The sequence below is a fragment of the Leptonotus elevatus genome, chromosome 1, assembly GCF_054856555.1.
Source record: "Leptonotus elevatus isolate MCC_2025b chromosome 1, RoL_Lele_1.0, whole genome shotgun sequence".
Classification (NCBI taxonomy): Eukaryota; Metazoa; Chordata; class Actinopteri; order Syngnathiformes; family Syngnathidae; genus Leptonotus; species Leptonotus elevatus.
Genome location: NC_141239.1, coordinates 37,316,304 through 37,332,649, shown reverse-complemented (window position 1 = coordinate 37,332,649; position 16,346 = coordinate 37,316,304). Strand labels below are relative to the sequence as shown.

The 16,346-nt window shown below is 39.9% G+C and overlaps 1 protein-coding gene across 3 annotated transcripts in view; it reads left to right on the top strand.

Moving 5' to 3' along the window:
* The window catches only part of pkn2a (protein kinase N2a), a 35,812-nt gene that overhangs the window by 3,121 nt on the left and 16,345 nt on the right, over positions 1-16,346 (top strand). For 2 of the 3 annotated variants that reach the window (XM_086096882.1, XM_086096877.1), the window contains exons 1-3: positions 8,349-8,586; positions 12,922-13,086; positions 13,422-13,557. In XM_086096882.1, coding sequence (XP_085953008.1) covers positions 8,470-8,586; positions 12,922-13,086; positions 13,422-13,557 — 418 coding nt within the window. In that variant the 5' untranslated portion in view covers positions 8,349-8,469. Of the gene's footprint in view, positions 1-8,348; positions 8,587-12,921; positions 13,087-13,421; positions 13,558-16,346 lie in introns of those variants that run through there. The other variant, XM_086096890.1, reaches the window with a different exon arrangement.

Here is a 16,346-nt window from a genome sequence, read left to right as displayed (position 1 = left end):
ATTATTTTTCTATGTCTGTGGGTTTTCTCCGGGTACTCCGGTTTCCTCCCACATTCCAAAAACATGCATGGCAGGTGAATTGGACACTCCAAATTGTCCATAGGTGTGATTGTGAGTATGGTTGTTCGTCTCTGTGTGCCCTGCGATTGGCTGGCAACCAGTTCAGGGTGTACCCCGCCTACTGCCCGAAGCCAGCTGGGATAGGCTCCAGCAACCCCCGCGACCCTTGTGAGGACAAGCGGTACAGAAAATGGATGGATGGATGGATGTTTTATTTGTTTATTTTTGTGGTTCTTTTCAGTGTTTTGGCAATAAAATGATTTATTTTCTAGCTTTGGAAAAAACTCTCTTGCTGTATTGATGTGGCTGGTGTGCCTAAAACAGTGGAGATAATTCATAGAAGATTGATGTAAAAAAAAAACACAACAACAACTAATTAAACAATTCCATAAATAAAACACTTATTTTAAAATACTATGCGATATGCGCAGCGACACAAGACATCGCTCTTATCAGGTCGACACGTGCTGACATGTCGATGCGCATGGACCCATCACTAGATGCAGTTATTAAATATTTTGGTAGTCTGATATCCTACTGAAAAATAAGAATAATATTAATAATAAATAATACTCAAGTATTAAGATAAAAAGTTAAAAAATATACTGAACGTTATTTAAGGGTGCCATTTATTAACACACAAGACAAAAAAAACATTTCCACTTAATGAATGACCAACTGGTTTTCCTTTTTAGATCAATTTTTTTTTACTAAATTTAAACTGTGCCTAGCAGCATCCTGTTTTCCTCTCTAGAAAGATAAATGAGATTTTAGACAAATCTCTAACCTTGCCAGCAAGAGGAATTCTCGCGGTACATGTAAGTTCACAAACTCCGGAGAATACATCTTGTACTGCTCCCGCTGATACGTTTTCAGCCGAGCTTTTTTTAGGTCGGACCAATCAGGCATTGTTAAGGGCGAGACAAAACCAAGAAGCGCCGATGGCAGGGGGGAAACAAACAAACAAACCTAACAGACAAACTGCAATTAATTCTGTTCTCGCAGAATTACTCAGAGTTTCCTTGTTGAATGTTGAACAGCGAGAGGCGCTTTGTGCATTTTTATCTGGTAAAGATGCTCCTGCTCTTTGTACTCATTTTAAATCATGTGCAAATTTGACACACGGGTGGCCATTATTAATAGTGTTCAGGGTGACGAGATGCTGTATGTAGATCTCTCTCAGTGTTTGCGGCCACAGGAGAGCCGACCGTGGGATGGAATTGGAAGGCAACCGAGATAGGCATCATGCAGAAGGGAAGGCGCGGGAAGTAGAAGCAGGATAACGGCCTCAACTTCTCTATTGTCCTATTGTTAGAAAGAAGCTCTTGTTGTAGGACACTTCGTCTTAGACCTAATATTGCCCTGCGCCTCCCCTTCGCCTCTCATGTGCTGTAAATGATCAGTCGAGTTGGACACGTGCAGGTAACAGTTGGTGGCTGTCTGCAGGTCACTTATAGCTATATATTTTTAACAGCTGCTACGGCATGTGGCTGGTATTGTTTTCACCGTGTGCATGTGCTTATAGACCCCAACTCAACAGTAACTTTTGCAGAAGTATTTTTTGCACTTCACTTGGGCTGTATGTATATTGTGCCTTCCTTTCTTTTCTTTTTTTAGATCGAATACAATGGAAGATATATTTGCACACGGTTATGGGCATTTTAAAACTTCAATTTCACTTATTGATACATTAAATAAAGATGTTTTCCAGAAAGGTTTGAATTTGTTTGGTAAGGTTTGCCTCTTTTGGGGTATTTAACAAATAGTTTAGGAATATTATACCCTGTCTGTTTAACTTGGAACATATTCTTTTAGCATTGCCATGCAAAATGTAGTGGTACCCTGATATAAGAGTGGCCTGATTTACTAATTTTCCGAGATAAGATACTCTATTCTAGTTGTAGTACATGGGTAGGCTGACAAAACTAGCATCAGTGTCGAGATGGTCATAACTCCTTAAGCAATGGATATTTGAACACAAGCAGCAACACATGTAGACAGACAATTTTACAACACCTGGGCATATATGTGTTATCTGTGAAAAACAGCTAATATTACATCTTTACTGAACTGAAAGTGAGTTCTTAGTGTAATACTGCCCCCAAAGCGCAAACACCAAAATGAGCATAACAATAATTGGAATTGGAAAGCATGAAATAGTGATGCACTTTTGAATTCTATTTTATTTTTATTGTGCAATTTGTCTTGTAAAAAAAAAAAAAAAAAAACACATAAAAGTTTTGGGGTTGGTGATTATGGACTGGCAAAATGAATGACATATTTGTTCATTTCAGTGGGGAAACAGAGTTGTGAACAAGTTTGTGGAATACAATAACGGCACTCTATGGTTTGGAAGGTTTCTTAGGCTTTCTTTTTTTTGTCATTTTACTTAATCCACATAACCTGTTGACTTTGTGGGATTGAGGAGGGACGCTTACACTGACTACATTTATATATATATATAATATTACCAATATTGGGGTTTTGAAAGGGTTTTTGACTGCTTAAATGGAGTCACTCATTTTATATCAACTTTTGGAGGGTGGAAATCATGAACAATTTAAAGCTGCATAAGATGGTCAGCAGCTTGTAGAAATTGGCAATTCCCAGCTCTCTCTATTAAAAAAAAAAAAGAAGTAGTTTCTGGTGTCATACCCTTGTAGGTTTTGCTACCCTATTTATTTCCGTCTTATCTGATTGGCTTTTTATGGATTTCCGTGCATTGCTGCACAATAAAATAGTCCCTTTTCCGGGTGTCCTTGCGCTATCCCGGTTCAAGCTGGGCAAATAGGTCTATAGTCAGGAGCAATTAAATTTCATAGGGCAGCAAGACTTTTTCTCGCTACTATTCTTCTCAATTCCTTGAGTTTTGACCTCTTCACCTATGAGTCATCAGGAAGCATCTTGACCAGGACTTATACAAAGTATAGTTTCCTTTTTGTTGTGCTGCAAAAGTTTCTCAATGGCATGTCAACATGGCAGCTCCCGGCTCATTTGGCTTCAATCCAAAATGTTTCCACATCACAATGAAATTAGGCTTTGGAACTAATTTGGAACTAATTCCATTTATGTAAAACTACAGCTGTCATTTTCAGCCCTGGAGTTTCAGGGCTCAGACCGGCCCACTTGAGTTCATATTTTAATGAACATACACAATTTTACAGTTTGTGTGTCAATGTAAAAGAGATGAGTATTCCCTCCAACGATATTCATATTGCATTCGAACAAAAATGTTATTTACAATTGAATGCTCTTACGAGAGCGCAGTCTTTGTTTATTTGAACAAGTATGTGAACATAAAATTGGCACCAAAAAGAAACCAATAAGCAAATAAGACATTTTACACTTCACAAGACACACTTACCAAATGAAGTTAAACCGGCGAGATTAAGGCAGCTAACACTGTATTTCCTGTTAGTACTCTTATTTTGAAATGTGTTCTCACCACTTCTGGTGCACACTACTGAACTCACTGACGCTAACTTGAAGAGCGCAACAGTAATCGTGAGAGGCTTTCCCATCATGCTTTGTTGCTGTTGCTAGTAACACTGGTGATTGTGTTTTGCCTCTTTTATGTGTTATTTTTGTACAGACAAGGTACTGTTTATTGTTTCTATTCCTGGATTAAAGTTTTGGTATTAAATGATTGTAACTTAGTGACACCCTTAGTAACAAAGGCAGGCAGTCAGTGCTATACTGTATATATGTCCAGTGCTACTCACACTGGTGTATGGAAGGTGCGAATGTTTGGTGGTGATTGGAGGGGCCGTAGGTGCACACTGGCAGCCACGCTTCCATCAGCCTGCCCCAGGGCAGCTGTGGCTACTTAAGTAGCTTACCGCCACCACAGTGTGAATGTGTGAGTGCAAGAGTAATGTATCCATTCCAGTGTAAAGCGTCTTTGAGTGTCCAGAAAAGCGCTACAAAAATCTGAGTTATTATTATTATTATTATTATTATTATGGCTGGTAAGGGTGATTGGAGTTACAGTTTATTCAAAATGAATGTGAGCGCTGCTGCCTGCTATTCGTGGCCCGAAATATAGGGCGGCCCTCCGGGAATTGTCCCACCCCTCCAGATGGCCCGGTCTGGGCCTGTGTGCATGTGTGCGAGTACCGCCTCCCACAGCGACACGTTAACTAACGGGAGAGGAAAAGAAGCAACGTGAATTTTGTTAACATATGGAAACAAACACACATGTAAATTGAAATTTGTCGAGTCCAGAATAAAATCCATTTTATTTATTGAATAATAAGTTGGTATCGTAATTATCATGACAGGACTATTCCATACCCGACCAAACTAGGTTTGCTGTCCTCAAACATCCAATGTGTCAATTACTATTAAAGTAAATGATTACAGATAACATACAACTGAAGTGATAAGCCCTCCAATACACATTGCAAGTCAAGTTCGAGGATGAAGACCCATTTAGGTTTAATTGACATGATTACCAGAGTAATCGATCGAATAATCATTAGGATAATCGATTCTAAAAAGATTATTTTAATGACAGCTCTACTACAGAGGTTTGAAGACAATTGCTGAAGACAAAGACAAAGTCAGAGGCTAAGATCTGTCCAGTACAAAATTGTGGACATACCGCATTTAAATGTTTTTCACAATTTCAGTTTTACTCATGTTTTTATTGTCATTTTTGGACACACTAGGGCTCTGGCATGAGTATCCTTTTCCCGCTATATAAAAACTTTGCCGTTCGCATTAGTTGTTAACTGATGTAATCGCAAGTTACTTAGTGCTGGGCGATATGACGATATTTATTGTGAAGACGATTGAAAAAAAAATTATCGTGTCATTTTCTTCCTATCGTGTCCATCGTCATTTGTCACCTACAGCAAAAAGCAAAATGATAAAAAGTGACAGAGAACGCTTGTTTGACAGACAAGAGCATTCATTCTGCATGTTTGCTTCACACAGCTGTCACCAGGTGGCAGCCTGAACAAATGGACATGGCAGTGGATTATACAAAGTCGTCATGCATTACAAGATTACGGTGCCAAAGTAAATCTAACATCCATCCATTATGTGAACCGCTTGCAATCAATGAAAATTTATAGAATACGAGGTGGGTAAATGCAAATAAGGAATACTATTACTACTTTGAAAAACTAAAATAACAAACCCATAATTATTAAATAACTTTTTAATTTAATTTAATTTTAAGCCGACCTCAAAGCATGCTGGGTACTCTTTTCGGCTCATTGAAATAGTGACAGCTGTGTGAAGCAGTTTGCGGGTCTAAATGTGCAGTTTTGGCATCATTAAAACACAGATTTGTAAGTTTTTCTGAAAATGGAATGGCAGAGAAAGCCCCCAAAAGCTTCGCTGATGCTTACGTTACCTACAAGTTGGGGTAGTAAGTCAAGGCAAGATCGGTTCTACCGCTTACGTCGCAGCATAGCAACGAACTTCGGCTGGCTAATACTGCACATAAACACATAGCACTTTCGCTAGTAATCACAGCCTCCGTAGGGGCGTAAAAGAAGCACTTCTTCAGTTACAAGTATCGGATTTCTCCCGAACAGATTACGAGGCGCGATTAACGAGGAAAAGACGTAGAAACCTTGCTATGCTAACCGCTTTGCTAACCGGCTAACGTTATCGTGAAACTGACATTAATTTAAGTGCATGGGTGATCGATTACACTTTTTACAAAGTTCTCGCTGGTACAGCGTTAAAGCGGAGCGTGTCTGTCACTTCGAAATAAAATAAGAAAATACATAAAAAATAAATCTGAGTGTTGTAGAATTTTTTTTCATAGAAAAACTGGAAGTATATTGGCGTATATCATTATCGCGATAACATAACCTATGATTTAATAGTGAAGTGTTAGTTTGTCAGCAAATAGCTGGGGATATGTTTCATCGGGGAAAAGTAAATAGAGCTGTCGAACGATTACATTTTTTGAATCAGATTAATCACATTTTAGAATTTTGATTAATCACGATTAATCGCTTAAAAAGGCCTTTTTATCAAAAAAAATTCTGCCAAATTTGAAGAGCACCAGGTTGTTAATTCTTTTGACATTTAATGTTATGAGGACGTCTTCAACATTTTTTGATCCATTGCACACGCTCATCCTCCTCTTTTTCTAATCAGTTAATTACTTGCATAATTTAAAATGAAAAAAAATGACCCCAGTATTTTGACATGAGCAAATATTCTAAATGTGATACGCAAACATTTATTAAATGCTTTACTTTAATGCATGAAGTTATGTTTATTGCTCAAACACAACCTGTGCTACCTTAAACGTAGCCATCCGCTTTCACGCTTAAGGATAATCTATGGTCAAAATTAATAGTGCGATTAATCTGCGTTAATTCATCATTAATGCAATATTTTTTGTGATTAACTCTTTGACTGCCAGACGTTTTCAGAAAAGGGATGCTGTGGGTGCCAGCCGATTTAAGCATTTTGACTGATCTTTCAAGGTCCACAGAAAATTTTGTGTTTGGACTATGGAAACACACATACTACCAAATTAAAGATTGAACTCTCATCTTTCATCAGAAAAAGAAAAGTTTGTTTCTACCTTATTCCGTTCTTCAGTAATCAACAATAGAAAATGGTTAGTTTCACCCAAATGCTCTGTTTTGGACCAAAATACGGAGAAATCAAGCTTTTAGTGAAACGATATTATTTCATGCACTCTAGTGAATTTGACACCTTTTTTTTCCATGAATGACACTACCACCAACAATAAAAATGTGTTTTTTGATAGCAAAATACGTTTATTTACATTCAACAGTGTAACAATTTGACAACAATTTGGCAAACTATTTACAAATGTGTGCAACTGTGGTACTATTTACAATTATGTGGATGTTTCAACGACAGTTTTTCTTTTTGTGTAACACTCCCCTGCTTGCAAGGAGACAGCAGGATTTGCACAACAGATTAGTTTCACTGCGATTGCCCCTTCGCGTGCAGACGCTACACTTTCTTGCCGGCCGTTTTTTCCCGGGAATAGCAAGTATATACTGCAGTGTGTGTTTGGCCATGTTGCCATCAAGTCTACTATCAGGATCATGATATAGTTATGTTACGGTGGTGTTACGTCGGGCTTCCTCAGTTCAGTTCCTTCAGTTCCTATACCGGGTGGTAGATGTTCTGATCCATCTTATCCACTCCATTCATGGTGGCATCGTAGTCCAGAACCAGTGTCTTCTCCGTGATCAGACTGTACCCGCTCCTCCGATGAATATGCATTGGACTCGGGGTACTCTTCATCGTCCGATTGAACGTCCGCCTGTGCTCCGCGTTTACCGGCGTTAGCATCGCTAGCCGGTGAGGCTTTATGACGTGATCATAGTCACGCGTCAACGCTTCCAACTTCGGCGTCAACCTCGGGAGTCACCATCATCATCATCATCATCATCATCATCGTCGACATAGTCGACATCAATGTGCATTTTAGTATTGATCGATGCTTTTCGTCTTTGAAAAAAATGCTCAAGCGTGAGCTGCTTGCAACCGGTCGCCATTGTTGCTTCATCAGCCATTGTCCCCTCAACACTCTAGCTCCGCCTCACGTCTTCTACTGACGCCCACCCAATCTTGTCCAAAGAGAGTCATCGCTGCAATCTAGGCGCCAAAACGAGTCATTATACTAACTAGATCTGCTTGATACTTTCAGCACAGCTACCCAAGGCTTTCCTCCACCCGTTTCCAAAAAAATAACAAAAATAACATAGTGAACGTCTTTTAACGTCTTTGGTGCCCCTCCGTAGGTTTTTATTAAACGTTATTTAACGTTTTTGGCAGTAAAAGAGTTAATCAGTTAACACTTTAACTTTGACAGCACTAGTAAATAGATTACTTTATGAATAGTAAACTGAGAATTTGCAGAGAATTACACTCAATTTCAGTAATATTGTATTAATTTTCCCATCCTTTCAAAAAAATTTCATAATACAGCCAGTGCCCATCTCTCGTTCCTACTTGTTTTGAATAAGCACCTTTCATTTGTGCTGAGATTTGAATCTGTGCCCAGATTTGAACGGTGCTCTTATCAGGAGGGTGAATTGTTATTGTCTGGGTGTAGTTTGAATAGTTGTTTGTAATGTTTGTTCCTCTCCTGTAGTACACCAGCATGAGAGGTCGTGATAGACGGCCAATGTTATGTTTTTAACTTGGGTTAATTTTAGCCACTGGGGTGAGATTAGGTCCCATTCCGGGCTGCTCTGACCTCACAGAGGGAGAAGCTAATAGGGATTTGGCTGTCGCCGCTCAGACGGTTTATCTTCCCCAGTTTGTCACTGGCGTGTGTGAGAGACAAAATGAGATGGCAGGAGTGGTGGAGTGAATGAATGAGAGTGGCTTTGAATGGAGCCTTTGCTAACGGTGATCTCGACTGCATAGTGAAAGTGTTCTTCAGTCTTTGAAATGGCAGAACTTCAGTGGGGTTCTTTCGATGACCATTTAACTTGTCAGCACAACATGCGTGGGATGGTTTGGTCGGCCGATCTCGAGATGGAATTGGCTGAAGCTGATGATGTTATGGTAAGGTTAAGGATTTGAAAACTATTTTGAATGTTGTCTGTCTGTCATTATCTTAATGATTGATTGTAATATGTTGATTTATTTTGGCTGATAATTGATCAATCGGTTAGAAGAAAAAAAAAGTTACATTTGTATCCCTTTGTTCCCCCCCAAAAATGGACATTCAAATTGACAGTGCAGAAAATGCACAAACAAATTAATTATGATTCAGTTACTGGTTTGGTCATTAACATGTTTTAAACAGGCAAAAATGTTGGTCATTGTTTTCCAAATTAAAAGCAGATGTTTGCAAATGTTTTATTGTGATTCAGCACAAAGATAATCATTCTGCTTTGCTGGAGGACTACAGAAATTTGAGAATATTTACTGTTAAATTCCATGGATTTTTACTATTTTACATTTAACAGTCTCTAAACGCTAATCGCTTATCAAAAATAATGGAGACATACGGGCATCCCCGGATTTGTCTCAACGAGACCTTTCCAACGGTGTACGGCCCGTCGCGTTCCGACCTTGCCCGTCGCCTTCGCGTCCTGGAGATAGCGACCCGACATTTTCCCAATTTCATGCCCTGGAACGCTCGCGCGTCCGCCACCGCCCCATGGCTCACCCCTAGATTACACCGCATGCGTGTGCAATGCGGATCCGTTCCGCCGATTTGTTTCCATTTCCGGCTTGTCCATATTACACCGACTGCGTATGCTCTGCGGATTGACTGCCGACCAGCTTGTCTACTCAATGTGCTCCCGAGCCTCCCGGTCGAAATGGATTTCTCAGCCTCGTATCATCGTCGTTAAAATTAAGAGTGTCATTTTTAACTGCTGTAATGTTGTTGTTGTTGTTGTTGTTGTTGTTGTGTGTGTTTTTTATTACTATTTTTAATAATTTTGGGGGGGAATATACCGTCCGGGAAAAATGGATCGATCGCCGTTATATTTTTGTTTCCCAAATAAATATTTTGGATATTAGTTTAATTATATTTTATTGTTGTTATGATTATTTTAAAATCTACAAAGGTTTGAACGCTGAGAGTGTATAGGCCTACTGTGTTTAAATAAGAGATACAATACAGTATGTGAGAAAATGTTAACGCCTATCAAGAAAAGTGCATGTATAAAGTGTGTGGTGAGGTGTTAAAACATATATAATAAATGAAAAAATATAGTATGAGCGAAAAAACATTTAGAATAACTAAAAAAATATATACTGTGTTGTATAAGTAAATGAAAAAAGAACATATGGTGAATGAAAGCATTCATAATAAACTAAAAATCATATCAAAACCAAATTAACATATAAGCGAGAAAAAATATATATAGTTAATTTAATTTAAAAAAAAATTCTGTTAACACGGATTTCCATTATCGCGGGTAGTTTTTGGAACGTATCACCCGCGAGAAACAAGGGAACACTGTACACACACAAAAATTATTGTACTGTACTCAAGTCTCCATGGCATGAGTAATCAATAGAAACAAGTCATTTTGGGGGTGGACTACTCCTTTAATGTTTTATTCAAATGCAAAAATTCTACGTCTTACCACAAATATTTCTCCCATTTCTAATTAAATTATTATTATCATTAGCATTATAATAGATGCAAATTGTCCAAAAACAAGTTACAAGGTGGGGAAATCGAGTCTTATTAGCGAGGTGCAACATGTCCGCTTTGGTGATCGCTCTTATCGTGCCCCTTTGTTGTCATACATGCTTCCTTGTGTTAATGACTCCTCCACGGAGTCATAACTGTTTGTTTTGGGGTGTTTTAGTGGGAGTTTGTTTGCTGTTGTTGAGTTCCTCCCATATGGAGTGTGTGAGGACACGACTAGCAGAGCTAAAGCTACGGGAGCCCATGGGGGCGAAAGCCGCGAGCGCGGTGCAACGAAAGGGGGGAAAAAAACTCGGTTATAATTTTTTTACTCGTCCACAATAAAACACTTGAATATATTTTTAAAAATCGATTTATTACCCAGCCCTAAGCTGCAGTTATATTAGCCAATTTTGACGCGGGTAAAGAACACATGCCTGTGAGTATTGTTATATTGTCAGTGTGCATGTGTTGCGCCACCTCTTGAATTGAATTATCTGTTGTTTAAAGGATTTATAACACCACGACACAGAGGCTGTTCATGATTCCATTTTGCATTGTTTGCTAGCATTAAGCTTGGTGGACTTTCCTAAGGCAAAGCTTAAAATACAAAATGTGTAATTCTTTGTTTTATGTTTAGTTTGATAGTAAACTTCAACTGGAAGTGTTCACTATTTTCCAACCTGCCACTTGTTGCGAAGTGAGTTAGTCACTGGCACCGTACAGTGCCCATATCCCAAATTTTTGCTTGCAAGCCAAGTACGATGGCTCGTGTCTCACAGGCACCATTCCAAATTATTATTATTTTTTTTTTCAGTTGTGTTAATGTTAGAAATATTGCAGACTTTCTAAAAATCCTGCAAAATGATTAATTCATTTTCTGGTCTGTTTTACTGTTCATTTTCAAATGCGTAATTATTTCTGAAAGATATTGTCCTGTATTCTACTGTATTAACAGTAATCCTTCCACTGTTTTAAACACTACTTTGATTAGCCTTAAAAGGGCTGATCATCAAATCAATCAGCAGTGAAAATAAGCCTGGATCGGCTAGTAGCACGTCACTACTGTTTTCACAATGACCTCTGACACTGGAACAGAAGTGATTCCTATTTCTCAGTGACCAAGGTGTGAAGGCTTGTAAAATGCAGGTCAACCATAGAGCTAGACCGATTTTTTTTTTTTTTTAAGGCTGAGAGTGATTATTAGTAGTCAAAAAGGCTGAATATTTGGAGCCGATACTCACTTTCACTAAAAGGGAAAATATTGCCGTAAATTTGTTAAAAATACATACTCAAATTCTTGACTTTGTTAAAATGTCTTTAAAATGAATCCCGACTGTCATGACAAGTTTGCTCTATATTATTTATTTGGTTGTTACTAACATAACTATGAGATTCATTTTTCAAAAATCATTCCCAGTTTAATACATTTTGTAGAAACTTTATTTGGACGTACTTTGACGTGCCGCCATTGTTATTTACGTCGTAACGCATTCAGTGCTTAGTGACGTAGAATGGCGGCAGGCTCTCTGCCAAGCAATGTGAAACGCCCATAAAGAAAGCAAGGTAAGCCTCCGTAACGTTCCTAAAGGGACGATCAAAACTCTTGTATGTGTCTGGTGAATGACGAGAGCACGGTGTGGGGGAGGGTGGCTCTCACGATTGCATGTTGTTTCTTTAGGAACGCTACAAGGCTAAACTTGCTTTCTTATAGGCGTTTCACATTGCTCGGAAGAGAGCCAGCCGCCATTCTACGTCGCTACGCACTGAATGTGTTGTGATGTAAATAACAATGGTGGCATTCGTCCAAATAAAGATTCTACAAAATGTATTGAACTGGAAATTATTTTTGAAAAATGAATCTTATAGTTATGTTAGTAACAACCAAATAAATAATATAGAGCAAACATGTCATGACAGTCGGGGTTCCTTTTAAGCATATGTTTATTGAGCACCTTTTCAGCTCTGCAAAGCAAAAACGTTCCTCTTTTTTTTTTCCTGACAAAAAAAAAAACAACATTCACTACATTTGCAAACAATCTCAAGCCATCGCCGCGCAGAGAGATCTGAGCTTTATCACAACAACCTATCTCAAAACATTCAGAAAGTGTTTGGAGAAAGCAGTTGTGTGTTAAAGCATCGACCAGGCACAACTGATCATGGTGGGAAACCCCCCCCCCCCCCCCCGCCCCCCGAGGCAAATTGTCTGGTGTGTTGTCTCCACGTGGAGCTGCTTTAGCTGTACGTCACAGTCTGGCAAAGAACCCTGTGCCAAGTACCAAAGCTAATCCCTGCATCTCATTGTTAAATTTATACCTATGAGCTGGCTAACACGGCAATGCTGTAACAAGTCAGCTTCAATAACTGGGAATTTGTTGAGCTTTGACTTGACCACTTTAAGGTTGTGGGAGGGATACAACTATTTAAAATATATTTATTTATATGGTCTCGCTTTTTTGCATATTTTGTCCTACTACTGGAAGGTATCCTCACGATAAACGGGGATTCACTGTGTAACTACCTTCTCAGCCAGCGTTCCAGTCTTGTGGAGCCAACAGCCACACACTGACATGTAAATATACGAGAGACAATGTTTTTTTCTTCCTTGTTGCTGTTTGTCATCATGTCTCAATTCAGTTGTGTTAGCTGCGGTGTGTTTTTCTCAGTCTCCTGTGCTACTACTTTTGAATTACAAAAACTATTATTTATCTATTGTCACTCATCTCCTTCCTTCTCTCCTCTTGTAGGGGGATGCCAGGGGCCACCTGGTGCCAGAGCGGCTGGGCCTGGGCAACAATCTGGACCTGTCAGACACCATGGTCCAACAGAAACTGGAAGAGATCAAGGAGCAGATTCGGCGTGAGATCCGAAAGGAGCTTAAGATCAAAGAAGGTGCAGAGAATCTGCGCAAGGTACTTTTCACCGTCTGCACAACCAAAAATACACACTACTCCCAAGACGTAACTTAGGGATATCCGTTTTTTGGGGGTGAAATTTAAGGATGTTGTGGATTTTGCTGTTCAGCTCAAGTTATGAAAAAGCACTAAAACATTGAACAGTTTAGGCATGTGCACTGAAGTTTTGGAGTCAGACTAAGTTCAACCTGTAAAGGTTATAGTGCATATCATAGTGCATCCTGAAATTTAAGTAAGTCCAATATCCCAAACTTTCTGTCAGTGCTGTATGTAGTGTGTGCATTGTATGAGATAGACGTTGTCATGTCTGGACTCTTGCCAATTGTCCTCAGGTCACAACAGACAAGAAGAGCCTGGCTTATGTCGACAACATGCTGAAAAAATCCAACAAGAAGGTTGAGGAGCTTCACCAGGAGCTACAGGAGCTCAATGCCCACATTGTGGTAAAAGACCCTGAAGAACTGCAAGGTAACTTCAGTAAACAGCATTCCCCCTCTGTGCAAATGGTAATTAGTGAGTGAGAATGGTTTACCCCATTTAATTTTGGTAGAAATTTAGGTATGTTAAGTAGCTCTGTTTGAAAGAACTTCTCTCAGGGACTGTAGGGTGGGCAGCAGAGCAAATTAAGTCAAATTGTCCTTTAAAATAATAATATTTGTATACAGTATTATAGAGTGTGATTTTCCTTATTAAAAAGCATTGCAAATATTCTGTATTTTTTGGAATGCATTGCCATTAATTTCAATAGGAGATGTTTTGAGATACGAGTGTGGTCACATAATGAATGAAGCTCATATTCAACCGCTCTATTTCGTTTTTGTAGTTCGCACAATGTGCTTCAACTAATCTTCTTGCTTGAGAGTTTGGCTTCTTTGTTATTTCATTAGCAACAAAGTGTCCCTTATTACCGGGTACTTAAACGCCAAGTATCACATAGTAAGTAATTTTGACAGCGTTGTCAGAACACACCAGTATCAACATCAGCGCATACACGTACACAGGCCCAGTCGGTTGTTGGAGGTGACTCACTTTCGAGAGACTGACATTGTTACATTCCACTGACAGTTACAATGAGATGACGATTGTTCCCTTCCAAAGCTGTTGAAAGCTGGCTCCCGTGCTTCTGTCAACAACGGTGAAACTCCCAAAGGGTCAACCACTACTGCGGCGTTTGTTCAGCGCGGTCGCTTTACACCGGCGGACCCATGAGGCGAGCGATGGCATGGAAGGAAGCGAGGGAATGGTGTTTGTCTGCCTGATGGTGTTGACATTCCCCGGTTCAGTTGACGTTGGGAAGTAAACGAGGAGGGCCGTGTGTTTTGGGGGAGGGAAGCAGCGTTGTCTCAGTAAATGGTTATCTTGAGTGGGAACAAATTTAGCCTGACTCTGTAACCCTATGTCTGATGAACAAGGTCTTTCTTTCGTTCTGTGTGGACACGTCACCACCGGAATGTCGCTGACCATGGTGAAATGACGGGAGAGCTGGGAATTTAGTGCGTCTCAGCTCCGCAGTCATGGGACAACTTCTTGACACGCAGTCAACTCTTGAACAGCGCCTTTTCCAAATTAGTCCGAAACTGTGTGTCCCTGCAAGCAGTCCGAATGGGTGGCTTTTGTTGCCTGACAACACTGGGGGTGGGCCGGGCTGTCTGCTTATCACAAACAAAGTCTTTCAGGCCTGATGCAGGGTCACTTATCAGCCTTCCCATTACACATCAGCGCCTTTTTCACTACAGCCATGCCTTGACTTAGGAGTTAAATTCATTCAACGCTTGGAACTCAAAACACTTGCATCTGAAATCTTGTCACATTGAAATGAAAGGAAATGCAACTTGCAACAACTTCACTTACAGCCTTTTCCCTGAAGCAACCCCCTTCGCTCCCGGCTGTATTACTGGATTTTGACTGATTTTGCAAGGCAGAATATTGTGTTCTATTGCTATAAAAACATGGAACCTACCAAAAGAAAGATTAGAATCTCTTCTTTTATCAGAAAAAATATATATAAAATATAAAATATATTTCTATCTGTTTCTGTTTTGCAGCAATTAGCATTAGAATATAGCTAAGTTTCATCAATATTCACAAATCTGTTTAAAACACTGGGGAAAATGCAACATGGCCCTGGTTGATCTCTTAACCTCTGCTGCCACCTGCTGGTCGTTTTTTGTAATAACTATCATTGCTTCAAGCGTTCTCTTTAATTTAGAGGCTGCACCAATGCCTTTTGTATGCTCTAGCACACTCGGTCCTCGATGGCAGGGATCCTGCAGGCTTTGGAGGTTTCCCTCGTCCAACACAAGCTGGATCGTTATCAGGCTTATGCAGAGCTTGCTAATTAGCTGATCATATATCAGCTGTGTTGGAGAAGGGAAACATCCAAAACCTGCAGGACTCCGGACTCAAGACCGAGTGTGCTCATCCCTGCTCCAGCATATTTTATAGACATTTTGTGCTTACAATTTTTTTGTATGTGCCAAAACAAAAATATCACTATGTATTTTTTGCATACAGAGAACAACTTTTTTTCTCCCAAATTAACGGTACAGTAATTTCTGGACTATAAGGCGCACCTGACTATAAACCGCACTAGCTAAATTTGGGGAATACTCAAGTTTGTTACACGTATAAGCCTCACCTCACTGTAAGCCGCAGGTGTTTTAATGTTACCGCACTGGGTTCCCGCTACTTTATTTTTCATAATGAGGGCGTAAATTGTCTCCCTCTCGTTCTGTCTCTCCTGCTGTATTTGGGCTCACCTGATTTGTTTTGTTCTGCCTGACGCTCTTGCGCTTCCTTTATAGTGCTACCCCTTGTGATCTGATGGATAAGCCGCAACTTTGTATTAGCCGCAGAGTCGAATGCAAGTGAAAAAAGTAGCAGCTTATAGTCCATAAATTACTGTATTTTGCTTGTGTAATGATTCTATGTGACTATGTAATGTAACTGCCATTAGGTGCCCACCACTTAAGTCAACAGCAGTTGCTATGATGTCATTGTTGTGGGAGTATTTCTTCCCACTTTCTCTTTGCGTTCCCATCGGAAACCGATGGGGGGGTTGCCCTTGTCAGCTGTCCAGTGCTGACATCATCCCTGCAGCTATTTGCTATCTTCTCCTCCTGCCCAGTGGGGGATGAACTGCATTGAGGAGAAGGAGGGAATTCTCAGCTTGATTCAACCTTGACCAAATCGACCCCATCACCACTCCCACTCTCGGGGAGAGAGAACTACCCAAACTTGAACAGCACCATTTGGAC